At 47.8% G+C, this 26,927-nt stretch overlaps 1 protein-coding gene across 3 annotated transcripts in view; it reads right to left on the reverse strand.

Moving 5' to 3' along the window:
• The window catches only part of C1QTNF12 (C1q and TNF related 12), a 38,646-nt gene extending 23,244 nt beyond the window's left edge, over nucleotides 1-15,402 (reverse strand). Inside the window, exon 1 of one of the 3 annotated variants that reach the window (XM_081871287.1) lies at nucleotides 14,108-15,402. In XM_081871287.1, the coding sequence (XP_081727413.1) occupies nucleotides 14,108-14,296 (189 nt within the window). In that variant the 5' untranslated portion in view covers nucleotides 14,297-15,402. Of the gene's footprint in view, nucleotides 1-3,357; nucleotides 3,506-14,107 lie in introns of those variants that run through there. The other 2 variants (XM_081871286.1, XM_081871288.1) reach the window with 2 other exon arrangements.
• Between the last annotated feature and the right edge of the window lie 11,525 nt (nucleotides 15,403-26,927).

The raw sequence follows: 26,927 nt of genomic DNA on the forward strand, positions 1-26,927 counted from the left end.
TGACTTATGTAGGAACATAAGAGGAGCCCTGCTGGATCAGGCCCAACACCCATCTACTCCAGCATCCTGTTCTCATAGTGGCCAACCAGATGCCTCTAGGAAACCCTCAGGCAGGTAAGTGAGGACATTAATAGACAGGACATTAAATTGTTTTTATCTGCAACAACAGCGGCAAGAGTATTGTTGGCCCAGAAATGGAAGCAAGAAGAAATACCAACGAAAGCAGAATGGCAGACAAAGTTAATGGACTACGCAGAATTGGATAAGATGACAGGAAGGATTTGAAACCTGCGGGACCAGAGATTCACGGAAGATTGGAATAAATATGCGAACTATTTGAAGAGCAACTGTAAACAACAAATTACGCTAGTAGGACTACAAGAAGTTTTGTAAGGAGGAATATATGAAATATTGCAAAGAAGATAAAGAAGAGAGACATTAGTTATGATATTTAAAAGTAATAGTGAAAGTAAGAAATGTAAATTAAGTGGAAAAGATTAGAAAATTTTCAGATGTGATTGATGGAAGTAGAAAAAACTGTATAAGATATAAAGTATGTTTTATAATGTTGAAAATGGTGTGTGTGTGTGTACATACAGTGGTACCTCAGGTTGAGTACTTAATTCGTTCCGGAGGTCCGTTCTTAACTTGAAACTATTCTTAACCTGAAGCACCACTTTAGCTAATAGGGCCTCCCGCTGCCGCTGTGCCGCCGGAGCCCGATTTCTGTTCTCATCCTGAAGCAAAGTTCTTAACCTGAAGCACTATTTCTGGGTTAGCGGAGTGTGTAACCTGAAGCGTATGTAACCTGAAGCATATGTAACCCGAGGTATCACTGTGTGTGTGTGTGTGTATATGAAAACCCTCAGGCAGGACCCGAGCACAAAAGAACTCTGCTCTCATGAGTCTTCCAGCAACTGGTTTTCAGAAGCATTCCTGCCTCCAATTGTGGAAGAAGAGCAAAGCTGTCATGGCGTAAGTCAGCTTCCTCTGTTCCTAGTAAAAAAAGGTCCGTAGTTTGGTGGCAGAGCATCTGCCCACTGCCACCAATAGCCTGTCAAAAATGGAATCTGGGAGTGACTGCCTCCCCAGCCAATTCACAGGCCCTTCCCTTGCCAAAGTTCCATCATCAACAGGGAGAAGAAGAAGACAAGCCCGGGAGTCACGAGCCCCTCCAATGAATGAACTGTCAGCTCAGGAGCTTTAATGAATCACCTCTTGGAATCTGGGGCTTGTTAATGAAAGCAAGGGGGGTGGGGAGAGGATACTGGAAAGAATGTATCAAAATTTGAAAACAAGAATGCATATTGGCACACGTCAGGATTTATCTAAGGGAGGGGGCTTGGATGGGGGGGGGTGGATCCCTCTCAGATTAGGGTGTTGGCAAAAAGAAAGGAGAAAAAGAAATCAGGAAATCAGAGACACCCAAACCAGAATTACTGGATGGTTGGGAATACTTAGAGAGTTCCTCTGAGGGTCCCCTCCACTCAGCAAAGGGCTCAGTTCAGTATCAGCTTACTATTTAGAAGCTGAATCAGAAAATCCCTTTCTAAGAGTTTTCAATCAGCTGCCTGTCCCTTGTGTTCTTTATTTATTATTATGTTAATATGTTAGTCCTACTCAGAGTAGATCCATTGAAATAAATGGAATGGGCATGAGTAACTTATGTACATTAGTTTGGATACCACCTATTAATATTATCTTCCTATATACATAAAAAGGTAAGGTTGTCGTCATGCTGCAGTTTGCATGGTCTCCTAATGGCCAAGAGAAGAGCAGGCAGGAAGGTAGCTCTGGCTGCCAGCTTACTCCTCCTTAGTCTCGGTGTTGCCCTTGTAGAACTCAGCAAGCAGGAGGAGGAGGAGGAGGAGGGAACCCTACCAATCCCAGCAGGCACCAGCCACCACTGGTTGAAAGTGTCAGGTCCCCCCCCACCCTTTTTTTACAGCTACATAACATATGTCCTAGCAACCCCTGGGGCCAGATCAGGCCCAAGAGCTACCCATTGGAGAGCCCTGGCTCACTCAGCACCCTCCTCTCTTGCCCCAGGTGGGGGCTTGCGGAATAGCAGCTGTCTGCCTTGCGAGCCAAGGGAAGGGGCTGCTTGAGTCATTTCCAGCAGAGCCTTGACGCATTCCATGGTAATTGAGTAATTAGTGTCAATGTTAGATCTGTCAAGCACGCCCTCGGGTCAAGCAGACATCCCAAGAACGGGATCAGGAATCAAGTGTTTTACGGGATCCCAAATTGCTGCCGATGAAACAAACTTCTTGGGAGGGGGGGGGCGCAGGAGGAATGCTTCTTGAGCAACTTTTCCTGCCTCGAATGCACCCACAAAAATTCAAGAGGGCACAGGTAGAGGCTCCAGGGAAAATGTTGCCTTGTTCAGACCAGCTCTGCATTGTTTCCCTGGACACCCCGTTCCGTTCCTGCCCTAGTTTTTCGTTTTAACCCCCCTGATAGTCAGCATTCTGTGCCCACTTGAACATGCTTGATTCAATACTGGACTGCTTTTTTAAAAGGGGGGGGGAGTCTCCTTCCTCAGAGCTCCCCACCCACCCTTCTTCCACAAATCCTTGGGTTTCTCTGAGCCTCGTGTGACCTCTCAGATTTCAAGTTTGCTATTTTCTCTCCCACCAAAGGCCTATCCTCAAAACCAGGGTTTTTTCAGCCCGAATGCCACATTCCCTTCTGGGTAACCTACCCAGGGACACATGCCAAGGGTGGGCGTGGCCAAGAGATGAATGTGGGTGGGGCCTAGAATGCAAATTTTACCTTCATTCAGTAGGAGAGTTTCCACACACAGTGGCACAGCCCTGTATCTCCTCCATCCAGGCAAGCAAAAAGGCATGATCCAGCCAGGCAAAAACACTCAAGGAAGATGCAAAGCAGGGCTGGTGAGGGGCGTGGTCCGGGGAGAGATCCAGGAGCCAGATAAGAACCCCAGAGAGCTACATCTGACCCCCAGACCTGAGGTTCCCCACCGTCACTCAAAGGCAGGACTTTTTTTCAGCCTGAACCATAGGAGCCAACTCGTAGGGGCCGAGGGGGCCATCCCCCCAAAGTTGATAGGCACTGCCATTAAAACGGTGTGCGTGCACTGCGTCATGTGATTGATTATGCAGTGTGGGGGCTTACCTCCACCCCAATATTTTATTCAAGTTGGCACTCCTGGCTGGAACTCATGGGAACTCAATTCCGGCACCTCTCAGCTGGGCGCCATTGCTATGATAAGAGAACAATGGCACCTCTTTTTTCTAGAAAAATGGCACTGCTCAAAGACATGTTTCAGGCTCTGCTTTTCTACTGGAGGACTTTGGGCTTGTGTTAATCAAACAACAATATACTCCTCCCCACCTTCCATGATAGACTATCTTTGAATCGGGAGATGTTCGACAGCAGGTTGCAGTATGGCTGCGAAGTCCATCTCTCTCATCAGGACATAAAGAGGAGCCCTGCGGCTGGATCACGTTTTATCTATCTTGAATTGGTCAATATTCAGCTTCACTGGATTGTCCACGAGTTTTGGCATTATGAGAGAGAGGGAGGAAAAAAGATTTCCCTGTTCACTTTCTCCACACTGTGCATGCATTATATTATAGTGGTACCTCTGGTTACGTACTTAATTCATTCTGGAGGTTAACCTGAAACTGTTCTTAATCTGAAGCACCACTTTAGCTAATAGGGGCTCCTGCTGCCGCCGCGCCGCCGCCACGCGATTTCTGTTCTCATCCCGAAGCAAAGTTCTTAACCCGGGGTAATATTTCTGGGTTAGCGGAGTCTGTAACCTGAACCGTCTGTAACCTGAAGCGTATGTAACCTGAGGTACCACTGTACACGCCTCAATCATCTGGTCATCTGGTCCAACCCTCTGCGATGCAAAATATCCCAACCTCCCCTCATATTGACTTGCTCTGGCCCCTGCAATGCACAAGACAGCTTCTTATGCCACTGTGACTAGGGCTTGCTGATCAGAAGGTCAGCGGTTAAATAGGTACCGCTCCGGCAGGAAGGTAAACAGCGTTTCCATGTGCTGCTCTGGTTCACCAGAAGCGGCTTAGTCATGCTGGCCACATGACCCGGAAGCTGTCTGCAGACAAACGCCGGCTCCCTCGGCCAGTAAAGCGAGATGAGCGCCGTAACCCCAGAGTCGGTCACAACTGAACCTAATGGTCAGGGGTCCCTTTACCTTTTTATCTGCGAGTTTGTACAAAGAGCACCACCAAAATAATAGTACAGTGGTACCTCGGGTTAAGAAATTAATTCGTTCCGGAGGTCCGTTCTTAACCTGAAACTGTTCTTAACCTGAAGCACCACTTTAGCTAATGGGGCCTCTTGCTGCCGCCGTGCCGCTGGTACACAATTTCTGTTCTCATCCTGAAGCAAAGTTCTTAACCCGAGGTACTATTTCTGGGTTAGCGGAGTCTGTAACCTGAAGCGTATGTAACCTGAAGCGTATGTAACCTGAGGTACCACTGTAATAATAATATATCTTTTCCTGATGAGCTTTCGGGCTGCGCTCTGCGATCGCACAAGCGTGGGAAAGGCTGCAACCAGAGCCTCGTGCCAGAGAGCAGTCCCGACAGCTCTCTTCTGCAGCCGCCTCGCACCAGCCGCAAGGAGAAGCCACGCAGGCCTGGCCACCGCCGCTGGCTTCCTTGAGTTACAAATCCCTCTCAGAGAGAGGCAAGCCGGGCGCTCCCTGCTTTCCCCACCGCCAGCCGGCGTGACTGACAGCTAAAATGAATGTTCTGTCCTTGTGGTATTATTATTTAATTACTATGGCATGCATGAGCAATCCCGAGAATGAGCGTGTAAGCCGCGCTCTGTTCGTCTTGGCAAAGGCAGGCTCCAGCAGCTGAAGGGAGATGCCTGCAGCCGAGATGGGGTGGTTGAGCCACCGCGGTGAACAAGAAGCCAAAGCAGGGGGGTGGACCCACGGCCGCAGCAGAGGCTGGTCCAGTAGACTGAACAGATTGCCGCACACAGAGGGGCTGCCTTGGAGACATGCTCGGAAACTTCAGAAGGTCCAAAGAGCAGCAGCCAGACGCTTGACTGGGGTTGGTCATAGGAAGCCCACGACTCCCTGGTTACAACTGGCTATGGGACGCAGGTGGCGCTGTGGGTTAAACCACCGAGCCTAGGACTTGCTGATCAGAAGGTTGGCAGTTCAAATCCCGGCGACGGGGTGAGCTCCCGTTGCTCGGTCCCTGCTCCTGCCAACCTAGCAGTTCGAAAGCACGTCAAAGAGCAAGTAGATAAATAGGCACCGCTCCGGCGGGAAGGTAAATGGCATTTCCGTGCGCTGCTCTGGTTCGCCAGAAGCGGCTTAGTCATGCTGGCCACATGACCCGGAAGCTGTACGCCGGCTCCTTCAGCCAGTAAAGCGAGATGAGCGCCGCAACCCCAGAGTCATCCACGACTGGACCTAATGGTCAGGGGTCCCTTTACCTTTACCTTTATTCTCCCCTGCAAACCTGCCCAAGCTCGGAGATCCTTGGGAGAGAGCCTTCTCTTGGTCCTGCCACCCTCGCAGGTATGATGGGGATGAAGGAGAGGGCCTTCTTAGTGGTGGCTCCCAGACTTTGGAACTCCCTCCCCAGAGAAGCTAGACTGGCTCCCTCCTTGTTGTCCTTCCACCAGCGAAGGTGAAGACTGTTGTATTCCAGCAGGCCTTGGGGAGCTGACTGCTTTAAAGGCTTTTAAGAGTGCTGCGCCTTTTTTTGCCATCCTCATTTTAATAGATTGGTTTTTATATTGTTTTAATTCTAACATTCAATTACTTCTTAGCTGTTGGATTTTAGTTTTCTGTATTTTATCAGTGTTGCCTTAATTTTTGTAAGCCGCCTTGAGTCTCAGTCTGGGGAAAAGTAGTAATAATAATGGGACACTGCTCCCCGCTCCCTCTACCTTGATCTCTACGCAGACCTCTCTCTTTGATGTTTAGACTGATACATCTTAGGTTGCATCCTGTTTATAATGTGCAAATTATAATGCACTGACAATGTGATTCCTTGCCATGGGATAATAGCAATGGCTCAAAGACAGATGAAGGATAGATCTGTTGCAGACTATTGGCCATGATAATTAAAAGTGGAGCCTGCAACAAAGTCTTGCAGCGTGGAATGCTCCTGTTAATGTTCCAAGCAACTAGGAATTAGTCATGGCCTCTGGGCATGCTCAGTCCTCACTGGGTTGTTTTGGGGTCTGTTCCCCCACTTAATTTACATAAACTTCCACGAACCACTAATATGTTGCTGCCTCTGTCCTGTGTGCGAATTCAGAAGGGCTTGGGCTGTATAAAAATGCTGACACTTGGGGAATGATTTTGCTGTTTGTAGATAGGATTCAAGCCTCCGGGCCCATTGGCAGTTGAGATCTAACAGATCTCATCTAACAGGGCTCTTCTGAAGCTTAGCATACAAACATACCCTTCCACGCATTTGTCGAACAGACTTTTCAAAAATATATATAATTCCATCTAGCACATCAACTACCACAAGGGGATGAGCTGACAGCCCACTCTCTCTTCCAACTCTCTCCGATCCACACAAGAACCTTCTGAAATCCATCCATTTTTAATCCCATTCTACAGCCCAGGAAAAATGAGGCTGAGAGAGACCGAGTGCAGAGAATCGCAGAGTTGGGTGTGCAATTTGGACAACTTCTGTTGCATCACCAGAGAAAGAAGGAACGCAGTGCTCGCTTCGGCAGCACATATACTAAAATTGGAACGATACAGAGAAGATTAGCATGAGAAAGAGGGAACGCAGCAACGAAAAGGAACGCAGATTTGTGTCCGCAGCACAGACTCTGTTACATACATAGGTGCAAATTTAGAAATCACTGCTATAGTTTTCAACAGAAAATGCAACCGTTGTGGGGGAGGCTGTGAGCAGGTGAAGGGTGTGACTGCTCAGTTTGGACATCCAGGATCTGGGTGGCTCTCTCTTATTAGTATCCTTTATCTTTGAACTAGACTTCTGCCAGGCAACCCTTCAAATAGAGGAGTCTCCTCTGTAAAGTAGGCTACATGGCCACCATCACGACTGGTCAACTAATCCAGGTGTAGGAAATGATTGACCTTTCAGATGTTGTTGGAGTACAACTCCCATCATCGCTGGCCGAGGCTGAAGGGAGCTAAGTCTTACAACATGGTTAAACTACAACTTCCCCCTGGACGGGAAAGATTAACGATTTGGGAGCTGCCAAAATAACAATTCTCAAAGAGCTGGACAGAACTCTGGATTTGGATGCAATTAAATGAAGCAGTGCGATGAAAAAATAAAAACAGCTGAAAAAGTACAATATACGGACAAATCTGCACTCCATAGAAAAAAAAAGTATCTGTCTTCTGACATGAATGAGGATCACAGAACCAGAGTCAAAACGTGGAGGAAAAGATCGGATATGGAATTATGAAAAACATTGATGATGTTGAAAGCACTTCAGAATTCAGACCGTGGGAAGCCAAAACAAAAATTATTACAATTTGGAAGACAATTGGACTTTTTTTATTTAAGTTTTTTTATTTTTATTGGATTTGATTTGATATGTTAATTAGATGTTTTTATTGGAAAATTAATAAATGCTTTTTAAAAAAACCTACAACTTCCCATCATTCCAGACGGTTGGCCAGTGGCTGAGTCCAGCAATATCTGGAGGGCCACAGATTCACCATCTGACCAGCAGCAGTTCCCCAGGAACAGGAGAGATCTACCATGGAGATATTGGCCCTTCCCTTGGGACATTGGACCATAGGGATCTGCTTTAGGCAGAGTCAGCCCACTGTTCCATCTTGAGGAGTGTTGTCTATTGAACTCAAGAGTCTTCAGTCCACCTAGTTCAGTATTGTGTAAACTGGCAGCAGCACCCCTGGGTATTAGACGGCGGGTGCTCCCATCCCTACTTGGAGATGTCGGGGGTCAAACTAGGACCTTCTGCATGCAAAGCATGTGCTCAGCTATTCAGCTAAGGCCCTACAATGTTGGAAAGATCTCCTGGACCACTGAATATAATGGATCTAGGTCATTTGGGCACTTCCTCAGGCCAATACGTTCTGGGATCACACACACACAAACTCCCACTCATGTAGAATCATAAAATCATGGAATTGTAGAGTTGGAAGGGACCAGGAAGGTCATCTAGTGCAACCCCCGGCAATGCAGGAATCGCAGTTGAAGAATCGCCGATAAGTGGCCATCCAGCCTCTGCTTAAAAACCTCAAATGAAGGTGAGGCCACCACTTTCTGATCAATAATCACTCAACAGTAGCATTAGACCATGTGCGAGTTAAAAGGTCCACCACAGGTCAGATCCCACAGAGACAAGGCAATGGAATGCTTCCCTGCTTACATCAGGCACCAGGGAACCCGATGCTCTGCAGATGTGGTGGGACTCCAACTCCCATCATCCTTTGGGCCAGGTTGACTGAGGCTGAGGAGAGCTGGAGTACAAAAATACGGTTCAACCACTGCTCCACTGGCTATGCTGGCTTGGGCTGATGGAGTCCTACAAGATCTTGAGAGTTCTAGGGTCCCCACCCATAGATCTCAGCCAAAACCCAGCGTTCGATACAAGGCAGGCCACCTTTCCAAAAAGAGATTGTGCCTGGGCCTGTGGAGCAGCCAGCCAGCGCATCTCCCCCACCCATGACCACAGAGCCTCTTCCTTGACAAACAAGCTCCCTTCCAGGAAACCCAACAGCTCAGACAAAAACCAGAAAAACGAACCGGCGGATTCAGACTAAATAAAGGGCCGCGTTCGCCGTGCCATCAAGCAACAGTCTTTCCCAACTAATTGGCACGCACTCCTAATTGCCCAGATATAGGAGAAGCAATTGTCTCTGAGCTCTTGTCTGGAGGGTAAATCTCTCTCCTTTTCCCCACCCGCAAGAGGGTAATTAGCTCCTATTAGCTAATTAACCACAATGGGCTAAATTGCCGGCTGCTAAGCCCCTGCACAGACATCCAGAGATTAGGGGAATGACACTTCCCAGTGTGTGCGTATGAGTGTGTGTGTATATATTTCTTAAGCCTGAAGAGGAACAAAGCGTCTATAAGGGGTATTAAGTGTTGCAGCTTGGCGGTCACGCCCCTCGGCGCCACAGATTACCCATTGCGCCGCCCGCCGCCTGCAGGCAAGGCAAGCCCCAGATGGTTCCCCGGGCCGCAGCCCTCACTGTTGAGTGGCAGACGCCTCTGCGTGGCCAGCTCCAGGGTGCTGTGAAGGCAGGCTGCGGCTTCCGCTGCAATAGTGGCAACAGAAGGTGCAGAGGCTCCTCCTGCAGCAATGTTGCCCAGTGGTTAAAAAGGTAAAGGGACCCCTGACCATTAGGTCCAGTCATGGCCGACTCTGGGGTTGTGGCCCTCATCTCGCTTTTTGGGCCGAGGGAGCCGGCGTACAGCTTCCGGGTCATGTGGCCAGCATGACTGAGCCGCTTCTGGCGAGCCAGAGCAGCGCACGGAAACGCCGTTTACCTTCCCGCCAGAGCGGTACCTATTTATCTACTTGCACTTTGGCGTGCTTTCAAACTGCTAGGTGGGCAGGAGCAGGGACCGAGCAACGGGAGCTCACCCCGTTGTGGGGATTCGAACCGCCGACCTTCTGACTGGCAAGTCCTAGGCTCTGTGGTTTAACCCACAGCGCCACCCGTGTCACTGCCCAACGGTTAGAGAACCTGCTTTTGGCGCCTTATACAGAGTCAGGGCACTGGTCCATCTCGCTCAATTGTCTCCTCCATTGTCATCTCAGTTGTCTACATGGACAGGCAGCAGCTCCCCAGGGTTTCAGGCAGTCCTACCTGGAGATGCCAGTGCAGTTCTTCTCTTAAGATGTAGGAACAGAAGAAGCTGCTTTATATTGAATGAGGCCATTGGTCCATCCAGCTCAATGGTGCCTACACTGACCGGCAGCAAATCCCCAGGGTTTCAGGCAGGGAGTCTCTCCCAGCCCTACCTGAAGATGCCAGTTGGGGATTGAACCTGCAGGTGCTCGAGCCACTGAGTTAAGCAGACAGTCCCAGGTTCAATCCTTGGGCTCTCCAGTAACAAGTGAAGGGAGGCAGACCCTTCCCTGGTCGATACCCTGGAGTAGGGCTGGGCGATATCTGGTTTTCAAAATCGCAATATATCGCCAGCTAAACGTCAGTATATCAATATATATCATGATGTCTGAAATAAGGATGGAGCTACACAGAGGCAGTGGCTGGCTTCACAGTTTTCCCTGCATTGTGATTTCTGCATAGTACACACATTTGCGATATATTGCCAGGTCAGAAATTATGAAACCAATATCAGGATATGGACTTCAAACCGGTTTTCAGTGACATAGCGCTGTATCGCCCAGCCCTACTCTGTAGAGTCTGTCAGAGCTGATGGTGGCAGGCTACATAGACCAGATGTGGGGAGACTTTGGCCCTCCAGATGTTGCTAAACTGACAGCCGGGAGGATGGGAGTTGTAGTGGAAGCTGGTTCCTTGGTGCAGATGGGGCACTGCCCCACCAACTTGAGTCTGCCCTCGGCCTGCTGCCACCTGCCTGCCTTTTCACGGCCATCCAGCATACGGGGAGGCTCTGGCTGCCAGCTTCCTCCTCTTCCTTAGTAGAACTCAGCAGGAAGGAGAAGGATGGAGATGAATCTAGAATGACCTGACTCTGGCTGCCATTGGCTCTGGCGCCACCTACTGTTGGGCTCCCTGGCTTCTCCCTCATCAGCCCCAAAGGGCACCAACTATCACTGATCCAAGCAGGGAATACTGAGCGAAACAGGGTGAATATTCCAAGGCGATATAAAGGAGCTTCCTACATCCCCAATATAAAAACTGCCTTTGCTCAAATAGAGCAATAAACAGGAAACATGACAGGGTCAGAGTGTCAGATGTGGACCAGGTTCAAATCCAACCACGAGGCTCACTGGGTGACCTGCGGGATGCCTCTCTCCGTCTCAGCCTAGCCCACCTCGCAGGGTTGTTGTGAGGCTGATATGGTGCAGAGGCAAACCTTGTGTAGGAGTACAAGGGGGGAAACATGACAGGTTGCAAGAGAGCCTAACAAACTCAACATCCCTGTTTTGCAACAGATGCTTTTGGGAAACTAATAATAATAATAATAGTAATAATAATAAATTATTATTTGTACCCCGCCCATCTGGGCGGCTTCCAACAAAGATTAAAAATACATTAAAATGTCACACATTAAAAACTTCCCTGAACAGGGCTGCCTTCAGATGTCTTCTAAAAGTCAGATAGTTGTTTACTTCCTTGACATCTGATGGGTGGGTGTTCCACAGGGAGGGCGCCACTACCGAGAAGGCCCTCTGCCTGGTTCCCTGTAGCTTTGCTTCTCGCAGTGAGGGAACAGCCAGAAGGCCCTCGGCGTTGTACCTCAGCGTCCGGGCAGAACGATGGGGGTGGAGATGCTCCTTCAGGTATACTGGACCGAGGCATGGTAGAAACAAGAGGCTTCTCTTGCCCAAGCGACTGAGCATGACCACACAAGCCAACCAGATGCCCCAATGGGACGCACGCAAGCAGGACCTGAGTGCAAGAGCAACTTTCCCCTCTTGTGATTCCCACCAACTACAATTCAGAGGTATACAGCTTCTGACAGAGGAGGTAGACTGTAGCCTTCATGGCTAGTAGCCATTGATAGCCTTATCATCCAGGAATTTGCCTAATCCTCTTTCAAAGCCATTCAAGTTGGTGGCAATCACTGCCTCCTGTGGCAGTGAGTTCCGCAGGTTAACTATGTGTTGCGGCAATCACATGAAAGGCTTTTTGCCTGTCCTGAACCTGCCGCCAACCTGCTTCTCCGAGGGGAGAAGGGAGAGAGTTTCTCATTTCTCTGGTCTTTGCACACTTTTCTAAATCTCCATTGGATCCTCTCTCCCCACCAATCCTTAACCACATTTCGCTTCATCTCTACACTTAAAAAAAAGAGAGAAAAGGCCACAAAGGCAGCCTAGCCACTCAGATCCCTGGAGAAGGGGCATGCATCTTGAAAACAAGGTGTGTTGGATGAGAATCACACAAGCTTTGGAGCTAACTAAACTGTACTCGGAGTTAGACCTAAGGAAGGCTAACAGCAGATGCAACTCAGAGTGCTTTCTGCTCCTACAGAATTAGAAGATGGATATAAGCACAGTATTGTAGGATTGGGCCAAGTTGCCTGATTGCAGAGAACCATTAGGATTAAGGGGATACCGTATTTTTTGCTCTATAAGACTCACTTTTTCCCTCCTAAAAAGTAAGAGGAAATGTGCGTGCGTCTTATGGAGCGAATGCAGGCTGTGCAGCTATCCCAGAAGCCAGAACAGCAAGAGGGATCGCTGCTTTCACTGCGCAGAGATCCCTCTTGCTGTTCTGGCTTCTAAGATTCAGAATATTTTTTTTTCTTGTTTTCCTCCTCCAAAAATTAGGTGCGTCTTGTGGTCTGGTGTGTCTTATAGAGAGAAAAATACGGTAAGTTTAGTTCGGTTTGCATTTTCTCATAGAGTTAGAAGGGACCCTGAGTATCATCTGGATCAGGCCAGGGTCTGCAAAACAGGAATTTTCAGTCCTAACGGGGGATTGAACCTGCAACCTTGGCACTGCCAGCACCATGCTCTAACCAACTGAGCTATATGAAGGTGCTTTCAGTTTGCATTTTCTGAAACAACCCACAAAAAAAGAACGCAGCCATCCTTTGGAAGTCGGTCTGTTCCAAATTCTGCAATGCGGTTCTTCAGCCAAGGAGTATGTTTGAAAATGCGGGTGTTGGGGGGAGGGAATGTGCATGAAAAACGCAAAAGTTAGTAGAAAGTAGGCTTTGTTTAAAAATGTATTTTAATGCAGAAAACTGCTTGTAAAAATGTGTACGTTAGGGGAAATTACATGCAAAAAAAAAAGTGCACACAAGGTAGAAACGTACGCTAAGATGCAGACCATTTTCTTATAAAGTAATGATCCCGAACGGATGTGAAAAATGTGAAGAACTGAACTAAAGATTGGAAAAATGAGAACGCGGGAGAAACAAACATGGGCAAAATCAAAATCGACAAGCTCACCCATCCCTATAAATTGGATTATCTCTGGGAAGCCCATGAACCGGGTATGATGGGGACACCATCTCTTGACATCCAAAAATCACCTCGGAAAATTAGGCTGCACTCTTTGCTCCCATAGAGTTGGCTCCAAAGCTAGATCTACTCAAAATAGAAGTTAATGGACATAACTAACCCAGGTCCATTCATTTCAATGGACCTGTTCTGAGTAGAACTTAGCTGGACACAGCTGTTAGGCACCCATATCTCTGACCTCAACACTGACAGGGGAACCTGTTGCCCTGGTTGTTGTTGAGACTACAGTTCCCATCATCCCTGACCATTGGCCATGTTGGTTGGGGATGATGGGCATTGGAGTGACAGCAACAGCCGGCAGCCTTATTTTAAAGCCATGCAATTCAATGAGCAACCATCACTGCCTCCTGCGGCAATTCCTTCCATCAGTTCAGACAACCTACGATGCAGATGCTCCCGGGGTCTACTAAACACATCCTCACTGAGCCCACAGAGCAGCCCCCTGAATTGGGATGGAGGGGAATTTTATTTGTTTTGCATTTTAAAGAAACTGACCTCTGACCTAATTCACAAACTGATCAGAACAGAGTTAACAAAATGGGTTGCGTGCTTCTTCCAATTCCAATTTTTTTTTTTAATGGCATTTTATGGTGGGAAAACACCTACAAAGCGGTGTTATCCTTAAGTAGCGAAGGCATACAAAATGCATAATTTTTCAGAAAGTGCACACCCAAAAAAAAAAAAAAAAAAAAGTGAGAAGTTTTCATGCATTTAAAGAACAACCTTCAGCAAACAAAGCTATTGTCAAACTTGAGTGGCATGGAAATGAAATTATCTCTTCTTAACCCTGCCTGTGTTTAGGTTCTGTGCCTTGGCCACCTAACTTTACATCATCCTCAGTTTTCCCCATCTGTAAAATGGGAATCCAACTGTGCTGTCACGTGGATGAAAAAGATATTTTTAAAAAGAGATTCCACCCCCCCTCCACCTGTCGCTTGAGGATTGACTGAAAAGAGGAGCTGAGAACAGGCATATATTTTTGGATAGCTACCTTGGAGTGCGTGTTGAGTTCTTCGCTGTTGGAAAGAGTCCCGTTGAAAGGCTCTGTGTACTGATTAGGCTCCTTCGGCTTCTTTCTCTCTTTCTTGGCCACCGCGACTCGGATGTGGGAAAACTCTTGGCACACCAAGGCTGCCAAAACTATCCAAGTCCAACATTTTATCTTGGCTTTGCCGGACATCTTTCAAGTGGAAAGACGAGAGGAGAGAGAGAGAAAGAGAGAGAACGCCCTCCAGAGAGGAAAATCAAAATGCCTGTGAGTCTTCGGAGAGAAACGTGGTTCGCTTCCTTTCGCCTTTTAAAAAACCAAACGTGCAATGATGCAGTTTAGTCCTGGCCTTGCCAACTGAGTCCGTTCGTGGGCAGAGAATGATCACGGTGAGCAAATTTGATGCCCCTTTGGAACAGGTGGTTGATCAGGTTTTGCAGAGCCAAAACGACTCACGGTTTGAAGTTACTGCTTGATAACATCAGCTTGGGAAGACGCAAACCCAGAATCTGACTGACTGGTGGAGTTCAGCGGGCACCTGCCCAGTATTTCATATTTAAGTCTCCTTCCTCACCCAAACGTCTTCAGACCTCTAGATTCAAATTGGCAGCAGGTGAAGGGAAGAAATAGCAAAATAAAACCACTCACACAAGGAACTGAAAGCAGATTGAGGGTGGGGGTGGTGAGCACCCTTACGAATTTTTGATCTTTGCCGCTTGCCGGGAAAGTTCGCCTCCTGACACGGAAAACATCCACTCAGCCTTCACTCTCTGTCCACCTTGAACTCAGCAAGAAAAAAAAGGTCCGATCCTTACCAGTGGGAAACCATCCTGTTTGCAGATGCTGAAACCGACTGAACTGGGAAGCTCTCAAAGGCATCCAAAATGCCCAAAGTCAGCTATTTCACTTTTTCTGGGCGCAGAAATTTGTAGTTGAATGATTTGGCAATCCGCTCCGCAGGGAAGAAAACAAACTTCCCAACCTTGATCCCGTTAACTCCAAACACCAGGGTCCAAATCCTCGTTCTCTCTCTAATTGGGCCTCTCTCTCTTTTGCTCTCGACCGCTTCCCAAATGCCCGTCTGCTCTCCGTTCCTTTCCCGCCAGCGGCAGACCGGCAAAAGCCTCCTTGGTTGTAGCTCGGCAAATAAATACTAGTTTTGTGGGAGAGTTTCCCATCAACTTGAAGGAGGGAGGGAGGTGAGACCCAGCCAGAGAGGGAGGGATCACATTCTAATGAGCTGTCGGGGCTGGTCTTTTCAGACTCCTATTAAGGGGAGACTGGTGGATAAGTGGAATCTTTCCTTGTGCCAAAGAACATTTAAATCAGAAATGTCTCTCTGCGCGTTCCCTCCCACCTAGCCCCTTCCAAAAACTCTCTTCCCCATTATCTCTGACTGGGATCGCCGCTTCTCAGCAGAGAACGCTGTATAAATGGAGCACTGTTAGCTTTCATAGAATTTGGGAAGAGATGGAAGGGACCACGAGGGCCATCTAGTCCAACCCCCTGCAATGCAGGAATCTTCTGTCCAACGTGGGACTTGAACCCACAACCCTGAGATTGAGAGTCTCGCCCTCTGCAAACGGAGCTATCTGAGGTATAGCACCTTGCCGGACTTAACAAAGTGAGGGATGCGGGTTCGCTGAGGTCAAGGGCAGATCTTGGCGTGTTGGAGACGCAGCTCTGAACTGGGAGCACAGGAGAAGGGGCAATCAATGAAGTTTCATGCAGTGGGACCAGAAGGGCAGGACTTTAGGAAAGGCGCCCAGGCACCCAAATGCAACAGGGCTGGCTTACTGCCTCTGCCATCAACAGGCTTGTCCTCTATTATTCAACATGCTTGATTATTGTAACTCGCTCTACGCGGGGCTGCCCTTCAAGCTGACCCAGAAACTACAGCGGGTGCAGAATGATGCGGCGAGGCTCCTTACGGGGTCCTTGCCACAGGATCACATTCATCCAGTGCTTTATCAACTGTGCTGGCTCCCAGTGAAGTAGAGGGTCAGGTTTAAGGTGCTGGTTTTGACCTTTAAAGCCCTACGCAGCCTAGGACCCATGTACCTACAGGACGGCCTCTCCTGGTATGCCCTGCAGAGGACCTTAAGGACCACAAATGACAACATTTTGGAAGTCCCAGGTGGCAAGGTGGTTAGATTGGTTGCAACTAGGGCCAGGGCCTTTTCAGTGCTGGCCCCGACTTGGTGGAACGCTCTGTCACAAGAGACTAGGGCCCTGTGGGACTTGACATCTTTCCGCAGGGCCTGCAGCACAGAGCTGTTCCGCCTGGCCTTTGGTTTGGACTCAGTCTGACCCTTATGTTTCCCCTCCCCTTATGGTTTTGATCTATGGGCTACTTTTAAAATGAGGCTGCATTTTAAACTGCATTTTAACCTAGATTTTAAATTGGTCCCCCCCCCTTATGATTTTACTGTAATTTTACTGGTGTTAGCCACCCTGAGCCCGGCTCTGGCTGGGTATAAATAAAAATGATGACGACGACGATGACGATGATGATGATGATGAAGCTGGCTACCTGCCTTTTAAGAATGTAGAGAGCTGGCGTCTCCTGACTTAGGCCACTGGTCCTACTAGCCCTGTATTGTCTACGCTGGCTGGCTGCAGCCCCCAGGATTTCAGGCAGGGGACATTTGTAGCACTGCCTGGAGATGGCAGGGATTGAACCTGAGACCATCTGCCTGCAAGGCAGGTGATTTGCTACTGAGCTACAACCCCTTCCCTTAAGATATAGGAAGTTGCCTTCTACTGAGCCAGGCAGTTGGTCTTTTCAGCTCAATGTTGCTGACACTGAGCGCTGCAGAGGCTGTCCAGAGATTCAGATAGGGGTCTCTTCTCAGCCCTACCTGGAGATTATAATTAGTATTATTTATTAAAGTTCTATACTGCCCCTCATCCAAGGATCACAGGGTGGTTTATTATATAAAAACACAAATACAACTATATACAGTGGTACCTCAGGTTACATACGCTTCAGGTTACAGACTCTGCTAACCCAGAAATAGTGCTTCAGGTTAAGAACTTTGCTTCAGGATGAGAACAGAAATCGTGCTCCAGCGGCACGGCAGCAGCAGGAGGCCCCATTAGCTAAAGTAGTGCTTCAGGTTAAGAACAGTTTCAGGTTAAGAACAGACCTCCGGAATGAATTAAGTACTTAACCCGAGGTATCACTGTAATACAAACACAAAAACACATGCCGCAATAACAAACAAAAACAATACCCCCACAGTATTAGGCTAGAACAACATCGGCTTGAATGGACCAGTGCTCTGAAATAAAGGGGCACAACTTTAAATGGGAATGGCAATGTCGTGTTTGCTTCTCCAGACGGTGAACAGCTTAATCTATTCTACCTACCTATTTTAATCAGTGAGGGCTGGTGCCTATTGGGACTGGTAGGGTAGAAAGCAGGGAGCCCGACAGTAGGTGGCGCCAGAGCCAATGGCAGGCAGAGCCAAGTCACCCTCCTCCCTGCTGAGTTCTACAAGGGGCAACAGAGAGGAGGGCGATCGTGCCTCCCCTTGTCTTCTCCTCTCCAGGCTCATCCAGGTTCAGTAACGTTTCTTGATTTTCTCTACCCCCCAAATCGCCTCTGTGGCCCTCCAGCAGCCCATTCCAATTCATCTGCAACCTTCCTTAAAGTGTAGTGCCTCAAAGGAGGAGGTTTGGTCAGCGCAGAATAAAAGTGGGAATAATCACAGTCAGAAACTCGTGGAGCCTAAAATTGCATTCGCCCTTTTTGCAGCTGCATCACGCTGCCAACTCATAGACAGATGAGCAATCTAGAAAGCTGCCATTTTGAGTCGGGTCTTCACTGACTGGCAATGACTCTCCACGGATTCAGACACGGATCTCTCTCAGCCCTACCTGGAGATGCCAGGGAATCAACCTAGGACCTTCTGCATGCAAAGCAGGTGCTCCACTACTCAGCTATACTCAGCTTGTGAATGACTGCAATCCCGACAGCCTTTTCGTATTGGCCACTGCCAAGCCAGACAGCGCCCCCTCTTCTGTACTTTCTGTGCATTCAGTTGTTGCTTTGCCTAAATGCTGAACTTCACATTGGCTTGCTGAATTTAATTTTGGGTTATTTCCATCTACATTTTCCTCCCATTTTTCCTTTTGAATCTTTGGGGGGGAGGAGCATCTTCATTGCAGGGGGTTGGACTAGATCAGGCATCCCCAAACTCGGCCCTCCAGATGTTTTGGGACTACAATTCCCATCATCCCTGGCCACTGGTCCTGTTAGCTAGGGATGATGGGAGTTGTAGTCCCAAAACATCTGGAGGGCCGAGTTTGAGGATGCCTGGACTAGATGACCCCTGGGGTACCTTCCAACTTTTCAGCTGATTGACATCCAACGCTCTTTTAACATGTGTTGGGGAGAGGGTATTATTGAGTTGTTCTTGTTCTTGTTTTTATTATGTATTCTGTGATTCTTTTAATTGTGATTTTATGTTGTGAACTGCCCTGAGACCTGTTGGTATAGGATGGTATACAAATTTGATAAATAAATAAATTATTATTATTATTATTATTATTATTATTATTATTATTATCAACAATAAATACAGCTCCATGATCCTATCTACATTTATATGAGCCTGGGCTAAGTTAGGACATCCTTCACAAGCTGATATTCATTCATTTCATTTTTTAACAAACTTGGGGTTCTCTGGCAGAGAGATCTGGGATGGGGACGGGGGGGAGTTCCCTGCAGCAATAAGGTTTGCAACACGTTGTAATAAGCATTTAAAAAGTATTTTTTTAAAATAAAATACTGACATCCCCATAATTTATCCCAATTGCAGCTGCCGGGTCAGCTTGGCATGGGGTTTGTTTACCTTTTGGTGCCGAATACTTAAAAGGTTCGACTCTAGACATGCTTAAGGAAAAGTTGCATGCAGACTCCGGGCCTTTTGGAGGGGTGTGGAAATGTTAGGTGTGTTCTAGGCAGGCGGGGAGGAGGAAAGAGCCGTCGCAAAGAACGCCAATCCTTGCCACGGTCTGCGGAACCGTCTGGGCTGTTTAGCTGCAATATGACAGATCGTCCTATTAACGTGTCATCAAGTACACTTACAAACTCGCAGGGCCGTCTACAACTAACCTGAACAAAAACTACCAGGAGACGCCAAGGAAAGTTAAATATTATTAGCAGAGAATGGCTTGCTACATAGTTCTCGAGGAATGCAAGATAGCTATGTATGCAAGGGGAAGGGCAGGAGAAAGATGAGGTGAGCTGGAAGCAGCCGGGAGGTGGGGGGGGGAGCCTGTTAAATATTTATCCATTCATAGAATCATAGAGTCAGAAGGGGCTCTGAGGATCATCTAGTCTGACCCCTGGCAATGTAGAAACATGCAGCCGTCCCATACGGGGATTGAACTAGCAACCTTGGCGTTATCAGCTGCACGCTCTAACCAACTGAGCTATCCAGTCCAGGAAGGTTCTGGGCAGGCATAGGCAAACTCGGCCCTCCAGATGTTTTGGGACTACAACTCCCATCATCCCTAGCTAACAGGACCGGTGGTCAGGGATGATGGGAGTTGTAGTCCCAAAACATCTGGAGGGCCGAGTTTGCCCATGCCTGGTTCTGGGCTGGGTTTCTAACCAGGGTGACCTAGGGATGGTCTGCCTTTTCATTATTTATCTTTACAGTGGTACCTCGGGTTACATATGCTTCAGGTTACATACTCTTCAGGTTACAGACTCCGCTAACCCAAAAATAGTGCTTCAGGTTAAGAACTTTGCTTCAGGATGAGAACAGAAATCGTGCCTTGGCGGCGCGGCGGCAGCAGGAGGCCCCATTAGCTAAAGTGGTGCTTCAGGTTAAGAACAGTTTCAGGTTAAGTACGGACCTCCGGAACGAATTAAGTACTTAACCCGAGGTACCACTGTATTTATTTATTGCATTTACAGTATATCCCACCTTCCCCCACCCCCAGGAGCTCAACGCGGTTCATGTGGTTTATCCCCCCCCTCCTCATTTAATTCCCCACAACGACCCTGTGAGGTAGGTCCAGCTGAGAGGCAGTGACTGGCCCCCAGGTCGCCCAGCGAGCTTCATGACCGAGCGGGGATTTGAAACCCTGGCCTCTCAGGTTCTGGACTGACCACAACATTCAGCATTTCAAAACTTTTCCCCCCTTCCTTCACAGGAAGTGCAGAATGCTGACAGGAGAGTTGTCTAACACCTGATCTGCTGGTTTGCCACAGGGTCAGGTTCAAGGTGTTGCTATTGGTGTACAAAGCCCTTAACAACTTGGGATCAGTTTATTTTTGAGGGCGCCTTTCAACCGTTTCGATCTGTTGTTACAAGTGCCACATGATTCCGGTTCTGCATCTGTCAGAAATCCATCTTTTAGTGCAACTGCACCTACAATTTGAACCTCCCTGCCTATTGATACCCTCACCGCACACTTTTTGGCACCAGCTAAAGAACATCGTGGTTTGAAAAATTCTACCCAGATCTCTAGAATGCTGGTGCGTTTTTTGTTTATTGCTGGTTTTGCTTTTTTGAACATATGATTGGTTTATACCAATTATTTTATGCTATGTTTTTGTAAACCACTTTGGGTGGTTGTTGTTGTTGTTTAAAAAAAGAATCAAGTGGTTTATGAATTTTATGAAATCAAATGCCTATGAAAATTCATCGGTTTTTTAGTTTAGGCCCATCTGCACATTTTTGCAAGGCATTTCCACTCATGCCATGCATTTTTTAAGGTTATTTTCACTAGGACAGCTGCATTGCAAAGAATGGCAGATGAAAGTGATGGACTATATGGAACTGGTGGAAATGACTGGCAGAATCCGAGACCAAGGAGAATAGTTGGTGGAAGAAGATTGGAAAAAATTCAAAGTTTATCTACAGAAACATTGCAAAATTAAGGAATGTTAGAAGGTTGTTGGAATGAAGTAATGTGGTTTTAGCAGAAATGATATAAAGGATTAGGTTAAAAATGATTTTTTTAATTAGTGAAAGACGAGAATTACAGTATATTAAGATAAATTATTAGGATAAAAACAAAGCTGGAAAGGATTTGCTGAAACATCTAACTGAACTAGAATACAAAAAAGGGAGGTGTGAGGAGGTCAAGGAAATAAGCAAAGGAAAGAAAGTTATGTAAAGGTTTGATCTGTTCTTTTTTTAATTGTTTGTATTTTTTCTGTCTTTTTTATTTTCCTTCTTTTGTTTCTTATTTTTTTTCTTTGTAATCTTTAAAATTTGAGTAATTTTTTTTTTTTTTTTAAGAGAAAACTGGGGAGGAAGAATGGAGCAGATGGAATTCTAAAATGTGCCATTCCATGCTACAACAATTTGTTGCCATCCTCTCTTGCATATTGAAAAATTACTACGAGAATGGCATTCGCTCTCACCAAATCTCATCTGAAGCCCCTACAGCAGAGATAAGGAATCTATTGCAGGGGCCACATTCCCTTCTGGACAATTTTCCCATGAGTGGTGGGCGGGGCCAGAGGCAAACATGGGCGGAGCAACAGATGCAAATTTTGCCTGTGTACAGTATGCTGGTTTCTACACACGTCTTTGCCCTCCATAGAAAGAAGCATGAGGCACAATCAGAGTCCGAGGAAATGTTTCCAACCAGACAAAAGTACTCAAAGGGAGGGGGGGAGTGAAGCAGGGCTGTGGCTTGGGGGAGAGTTTTGAGGGCCATATAAAGAGGTATGAAGGGCCATGTTCCTCTGCAGTTTTAGAAGGTCAACACAACATTGTCTTTGGGTTGTTTCATTTTCTGCAATGCCTGCTTGCAGGAGGAGAATCTCTCGTCATAAAAGATGTTTGCTAAAGGGACCCCCTTTCAAAGAAAGAGTTAAGCACTGTACTTTTCAATCAAGACCTGAAAAGCAATGCAAGGAGGAGTGCCATGAGCAGGATTTATTTTGTAGGTTGTTGCGATCCAACTGTCCATACCCCCTGCCCAGACTTGCGCCCTGGGGAACATCACTTTTGCAGTGGTTTGACTTCACCCCTGGAAGCGCACTCCATTGTCTCTGGAGATAGACGGATGCCAACAACATTTTGTTCAAAGCAATGCAGTGGCTAAGCAGGAACTGGGAGGGAGAGGAGGAAGAATCAATGCAGGGCTTCCCAAACTTGGGTCTCCAGCTGTTGTTGGACTACAACTCCCATCATCCCTGACCACTGGTCTCCCCAGCTATGGATGATGGGAGTTGTAGTCCAACAACAACTGGAGACCCAAGTTTGGAAAACACTGGTCTATAGCGCCTTCCCGTTTTGAAGTTATTTTAAGACACAAAAGATCTATTGATGTGTGAAACTGCTTCCAGATAAGCTGAAAGAATTGGGAAACTCTGTTCTAATGAATCAGGCCAAATCTAGTTCAGCATCCTGTGGCCAGCCACATGCCTCTGGGAAGCTCAAAAGCAGGAGCCAGGCACAAGAGCCCTCTCCCTTCCTGTGTCTTCCAGCAACTGGTATTCAGAAGCCTACAGATTTCAACACTAGGGGTAGTAGACCCCTGATCTACCCCATGCCTACTCTGACAGAAGAAGAGGAGGAGTTTGGATTTGATATCCCGCTTTATCACTACCCTAAGGAGTCTCAAAGCAGCTAACATTCTCCTTTCCCTTCCCCCCCCCCCCCACAACTAACCCTCTGTGTGGTGAGTGGGGCTGAGAGACTTCAGAGAAGTGTGACTGGCCCAAGGTCACCCAACAGCTGCATGTGGAGGAGCGGGGAATCGAACCCAGTTCACCAGATTACGAGTCCACCGCTCTTAACCACTCCACCACACTGGCTCCCAGACAGGCAGCAACTCTCCAGGGGCTCCAGCAGAGGTCTTTCCCATCACCTGATCCTTCTCAGCTGCAGATGCCATGGACCTGGAGCAAGTATTTTGCCACTGAGTTATGCCTCCCCATGGTCCCCAAAGGGTGTGCAGACTAGTGCAGGGGTAGGCAACCTAAGGCCTGTGGGCTGGATGCGGCCCAATCGCCTTCTCAATCCGGCCTGCGGACTGTCCGGGAAGCAACATGATTTACATGAATAGAATGTGTCCTTTTATTTAAAATGCACCTCTGGGTTATTTGTGGGGCCTGCCTGGTGTTTTTCCATGATTGGAATGTGTGCTTTTATTTAAAATGCATCTCTGGGGAACGGCAGGACGGCCCATGGCTGAAAAATGTTGCTGACCCCTGGACATGTGGGACAAGATCAAACAGCGCATGCAAGAAGCATTATTATTTCTCCTCCTTCTCTACTTTCTCCGCTGGCCAGGTGAGACAAGAGAAATGGAGAACACTTCTGAATTGAGAATCCCTAGCAATCGGATGCAAGGTATAGGTAAATGGCTTGAGGGATCCATCACGCTCATTTAAACTTGGATAGTATTGCGGCGCCACCTCGTGGATTAAAAAGAGAGTGCACATACACACACGCTCATTGAGAAGAAGTCAACAGTGTCCGGCCAGATGTGTAGGAAGCTCACTAGTAGGATGTAAAGGGGACGGCCTACCTGTTTGCCCCAACCCCACATTCTGGTATCAAGAGGTAAACTGCTCCTGAGCAAGGAGGCTCCATTCAAAAAACTATCACGACTAATTAAACACACACATACACACACACACATGGGAATTGTCCTGATATCTCAGGGTTGGACAGAAGGCAGAGCAGGATCTGCTGGGCGATTTACAGTAGATCAGGAAGTTCCCAGCTCTCAAATTATTTACAATAGGGCTCATCCAAGTAAGCTATACCTTGGATCCTGTCCAGCTAAGTCCTACTCAGAGTAGACCCATTGAAGTGAATGGGCCTAGGTTAGCCATGCTCGTTGTTTTCAATGGGTCTTCTCCCAAGTAGGAATAGGACTGGATGCAGCCCTGAGGTTTGATCCTGCAAGGCAGCACATCCGTTCTGGTTAATAGAGTGGTCCCCTAATGCCAAGATCACAGAATCGTAGAGTTCTAAGGGACCCCAAGGGTCATCTAGTCCAACCCCCTGCAATGCAGGAAACTCAACCAAAGCAGCCATGGCAGATGGCCATCAAACTCTTGTGTAGGTTCGATCCCTTTACGGCACAGCTGCATATCCCTACATTGCAGCAGGTTGGATTATATCAGTGATGGCCAAACTTGGCCCTCCAGCTGTTTCGGGACCACAATTCCCATCATCCCTGACAACTGGTCCTGTTAGCTAAGGATGATGGGAGTTGTAGTCCCAAAACAGCCGGAGGGCCAAGTTTGGCCATCGCTGGATTAGATGATCCATGATACTATTCCATGATACAGTAATTGGGAACAGACAGTCTTTGTACAGGGGCAGTCTACCTGTAAATCTCAGGTGCAAGGGAAAGAATAGCAATGGAAGGCTGTTGCCGGCTTTTGGGCAGGGGACATTCGCAGCCCTACCCCGAGGTGCTGGGGATTTGAACTTGGGACCTTCTGCATGCAAAGCAGGGGCTCTACCACTATGGGCCCTTCCCTTAAGACACAGGAGGGGTCAGGCCCTTAGTTCCATGTAGCCCAGTAGTCTAGATGTCAGGATTGTGGCCCTCAGAGACTCCAGGTGTCACCAGACTGCAACTCCCATCACCCCTCTGGCCATTGGCTATGCTTGCTGGGCTGATGGGAGTGGTAGTTCAGAGACATCTGGAACGGCAGAGGTTCTCTGCACGATCAGCATGACTATGTTTTCAAAAAAACAAACAAACTGTTTTTAATATTGTGTTTTCATGTTGCAAAAGGGTGAGGAATCAGCAGCAGCAGCAACATCCAGAATGTCAAAGGATTCCCACACCTGCTGCAACCTCTGAGCTCCATCCCTTTCTGGGGAAAAGGTTCTAGGCTCTTATCCAAGACATCTGCAGTCCAGGATTAAAAGACCTAGAGCCAGGCTCCGAACTCTGCGCCCTTCGTTTCATCCTCTCGCCACCCCGACTCTGGAAACCTTGCCTAAATAAATATTTACTCCACCCGGAACAGGGCCCAAGTGCTGTGGTCCAACGGCCGGGCGGATTCCAGGCTCAGAGGAACTCTGCTGCTGCCATTGGTTGAGAAGATATTTCCTCGATTAAAAAAAAACAACGGGAACGGTTTCAAATGAGAGGCTTACCATCTGGCCTGGAACATGTGGGCCGTAAGAGTTTCAGCTTCACAAAATACACACATGCTGAAGAATCTTGTCCTTTTGACGGCGATGCCTCAAAACCCACAAATACGAAATCTCAAAATCCTTCCTGGGTAGGAATGGCAAGAGGGAGCAGAATGTGGCAGCATGGAATGCTCCCGCCAGCCATGCCCTCTTCAAGGCTATTCCATTCCCCCCCCACACACTATTTTCCTCCCCACCCTTCCCTGCTCAGCATTCTGTGGCCACTGAGCATGCTCAGCTCTTTATTAGTTTGTTCTATGTTTGGTTCTACCCCCACAACCACCACCCCCACCACACTTTTTTGTGTACTTCAACAAACCTTAGGGATACCCCAAGCCTGCTGACACCCTCCCCCTCCACACGGGTGATACCACTTTGGCTGTTTAAGGCTCTATGTTCAGAGAACGAGCCTGTTAACAGCATGCATATATCGCATTGGCCTGAATATAAGCCTCACTTATATAAGCGACCTTACAATAACTGGCTTTTGAGATATTGCTGCTGAAACAGACATACGATAAAACGGAACGGGTGTGAGCACCTGTGGAATTTTAAGGGAGCGGCTTATATTCGGGCCAATACGGTATACAGTGGTACCTCGGGTTAAGTACTTAATTCGTTCTGGAGGTCCACTTTAGCTAATGGGGCCTCCCGCTGCTGCCAGAGCACGATTTCTGTTCTCATCCCGAAGCAAAGTTCTTAACCCGAGGTACTATTTCTGGGTTAGCAGAGTCTGTATCCTGAAGCGTATGTAACCTGAAATGTATGTAACCCGAGGTACCACTGTATATAACTATTTTTATCCATGGTGAGCCGCCATGATGGCTGAGATTCAGTATCTCTCTTTTCAGAAACTGCAAGATGGGGAGAGTACCCTGGTCCTCAGGTCCTGTTCGCTTGTTTCCCTATGGGCATCTGGTCAGCCACTGTGAGAACAGGATGCTGGACTGCATGAGCTGCTGGCCTGATCCAGCACGTTCTTATGTTCTTTAAATCCCACAGGCTCGGAAGGGAATTTCATTGCCTGAGAGCTTTCCCCAAGTCCCATCAGGTTGGATGTTGCTGGGAGGAGGATGCTGGGTCAGGGAGGCCTCTTGATCGGATCCAGGAGGGAAGTTTTCGCATTCCTAACGTTAAGACGTATGCACGCCAGGGAAGGGGTGAGAAGAGGACAGAAACCCAGGGTTTGCACCACATCACTGTACCGTGGAAGTATGCGAGACCTTTCTAAATTTGTATCAACCGCATGAATTCATGGAATTTGGGATAGAGTCGCAAGGAGGGGTACGAAGAGGGCGGTGCCTCTGATTCCCTGCACACAATGTGGAAACTCTGTCCAGATTTCAGCTTCGTGAGACCGACAGAGGCAGCATGGCCTAGCAGTTAACAAAGCAAGAGGCAAACAGGAACCCCCTTGGTTCCAGTTGTGCTTAGCTAAATGGCCTTGTCTGAAAAGCCATCTCCAGACCTCAGCACCTTCTCTGCAATGCAAGTGTGTGAACCATGGCCTAACTTTAAAGGGCTGTTGTTAAATGCTGCAGGATTAGGGAGGGAGAATCTCTCGTTTCAGTGACTCACTTTTCCAATCTTCAGTTCAAACAGCTGCGTTCTGGTTCACTGATGGTTTTGGAAAGGAAGGGTTCTGCCTTGAAAATGAACTGAATCAAACTCCCCCACTA

The sequence above is a fragment of the Podarcis erhardii genome (genome assembly GCF_964252035.2).
Source record: "Podarcis erhardii genome assembly, chromosome: 7".
Taxonomy (NCBI): domain Eukaryota; kingdom Metazoa; phylum Chordata; class Lepidosauria; order Squamata; family Lacertidae; genus Podarcis; species Podarcis erhardii.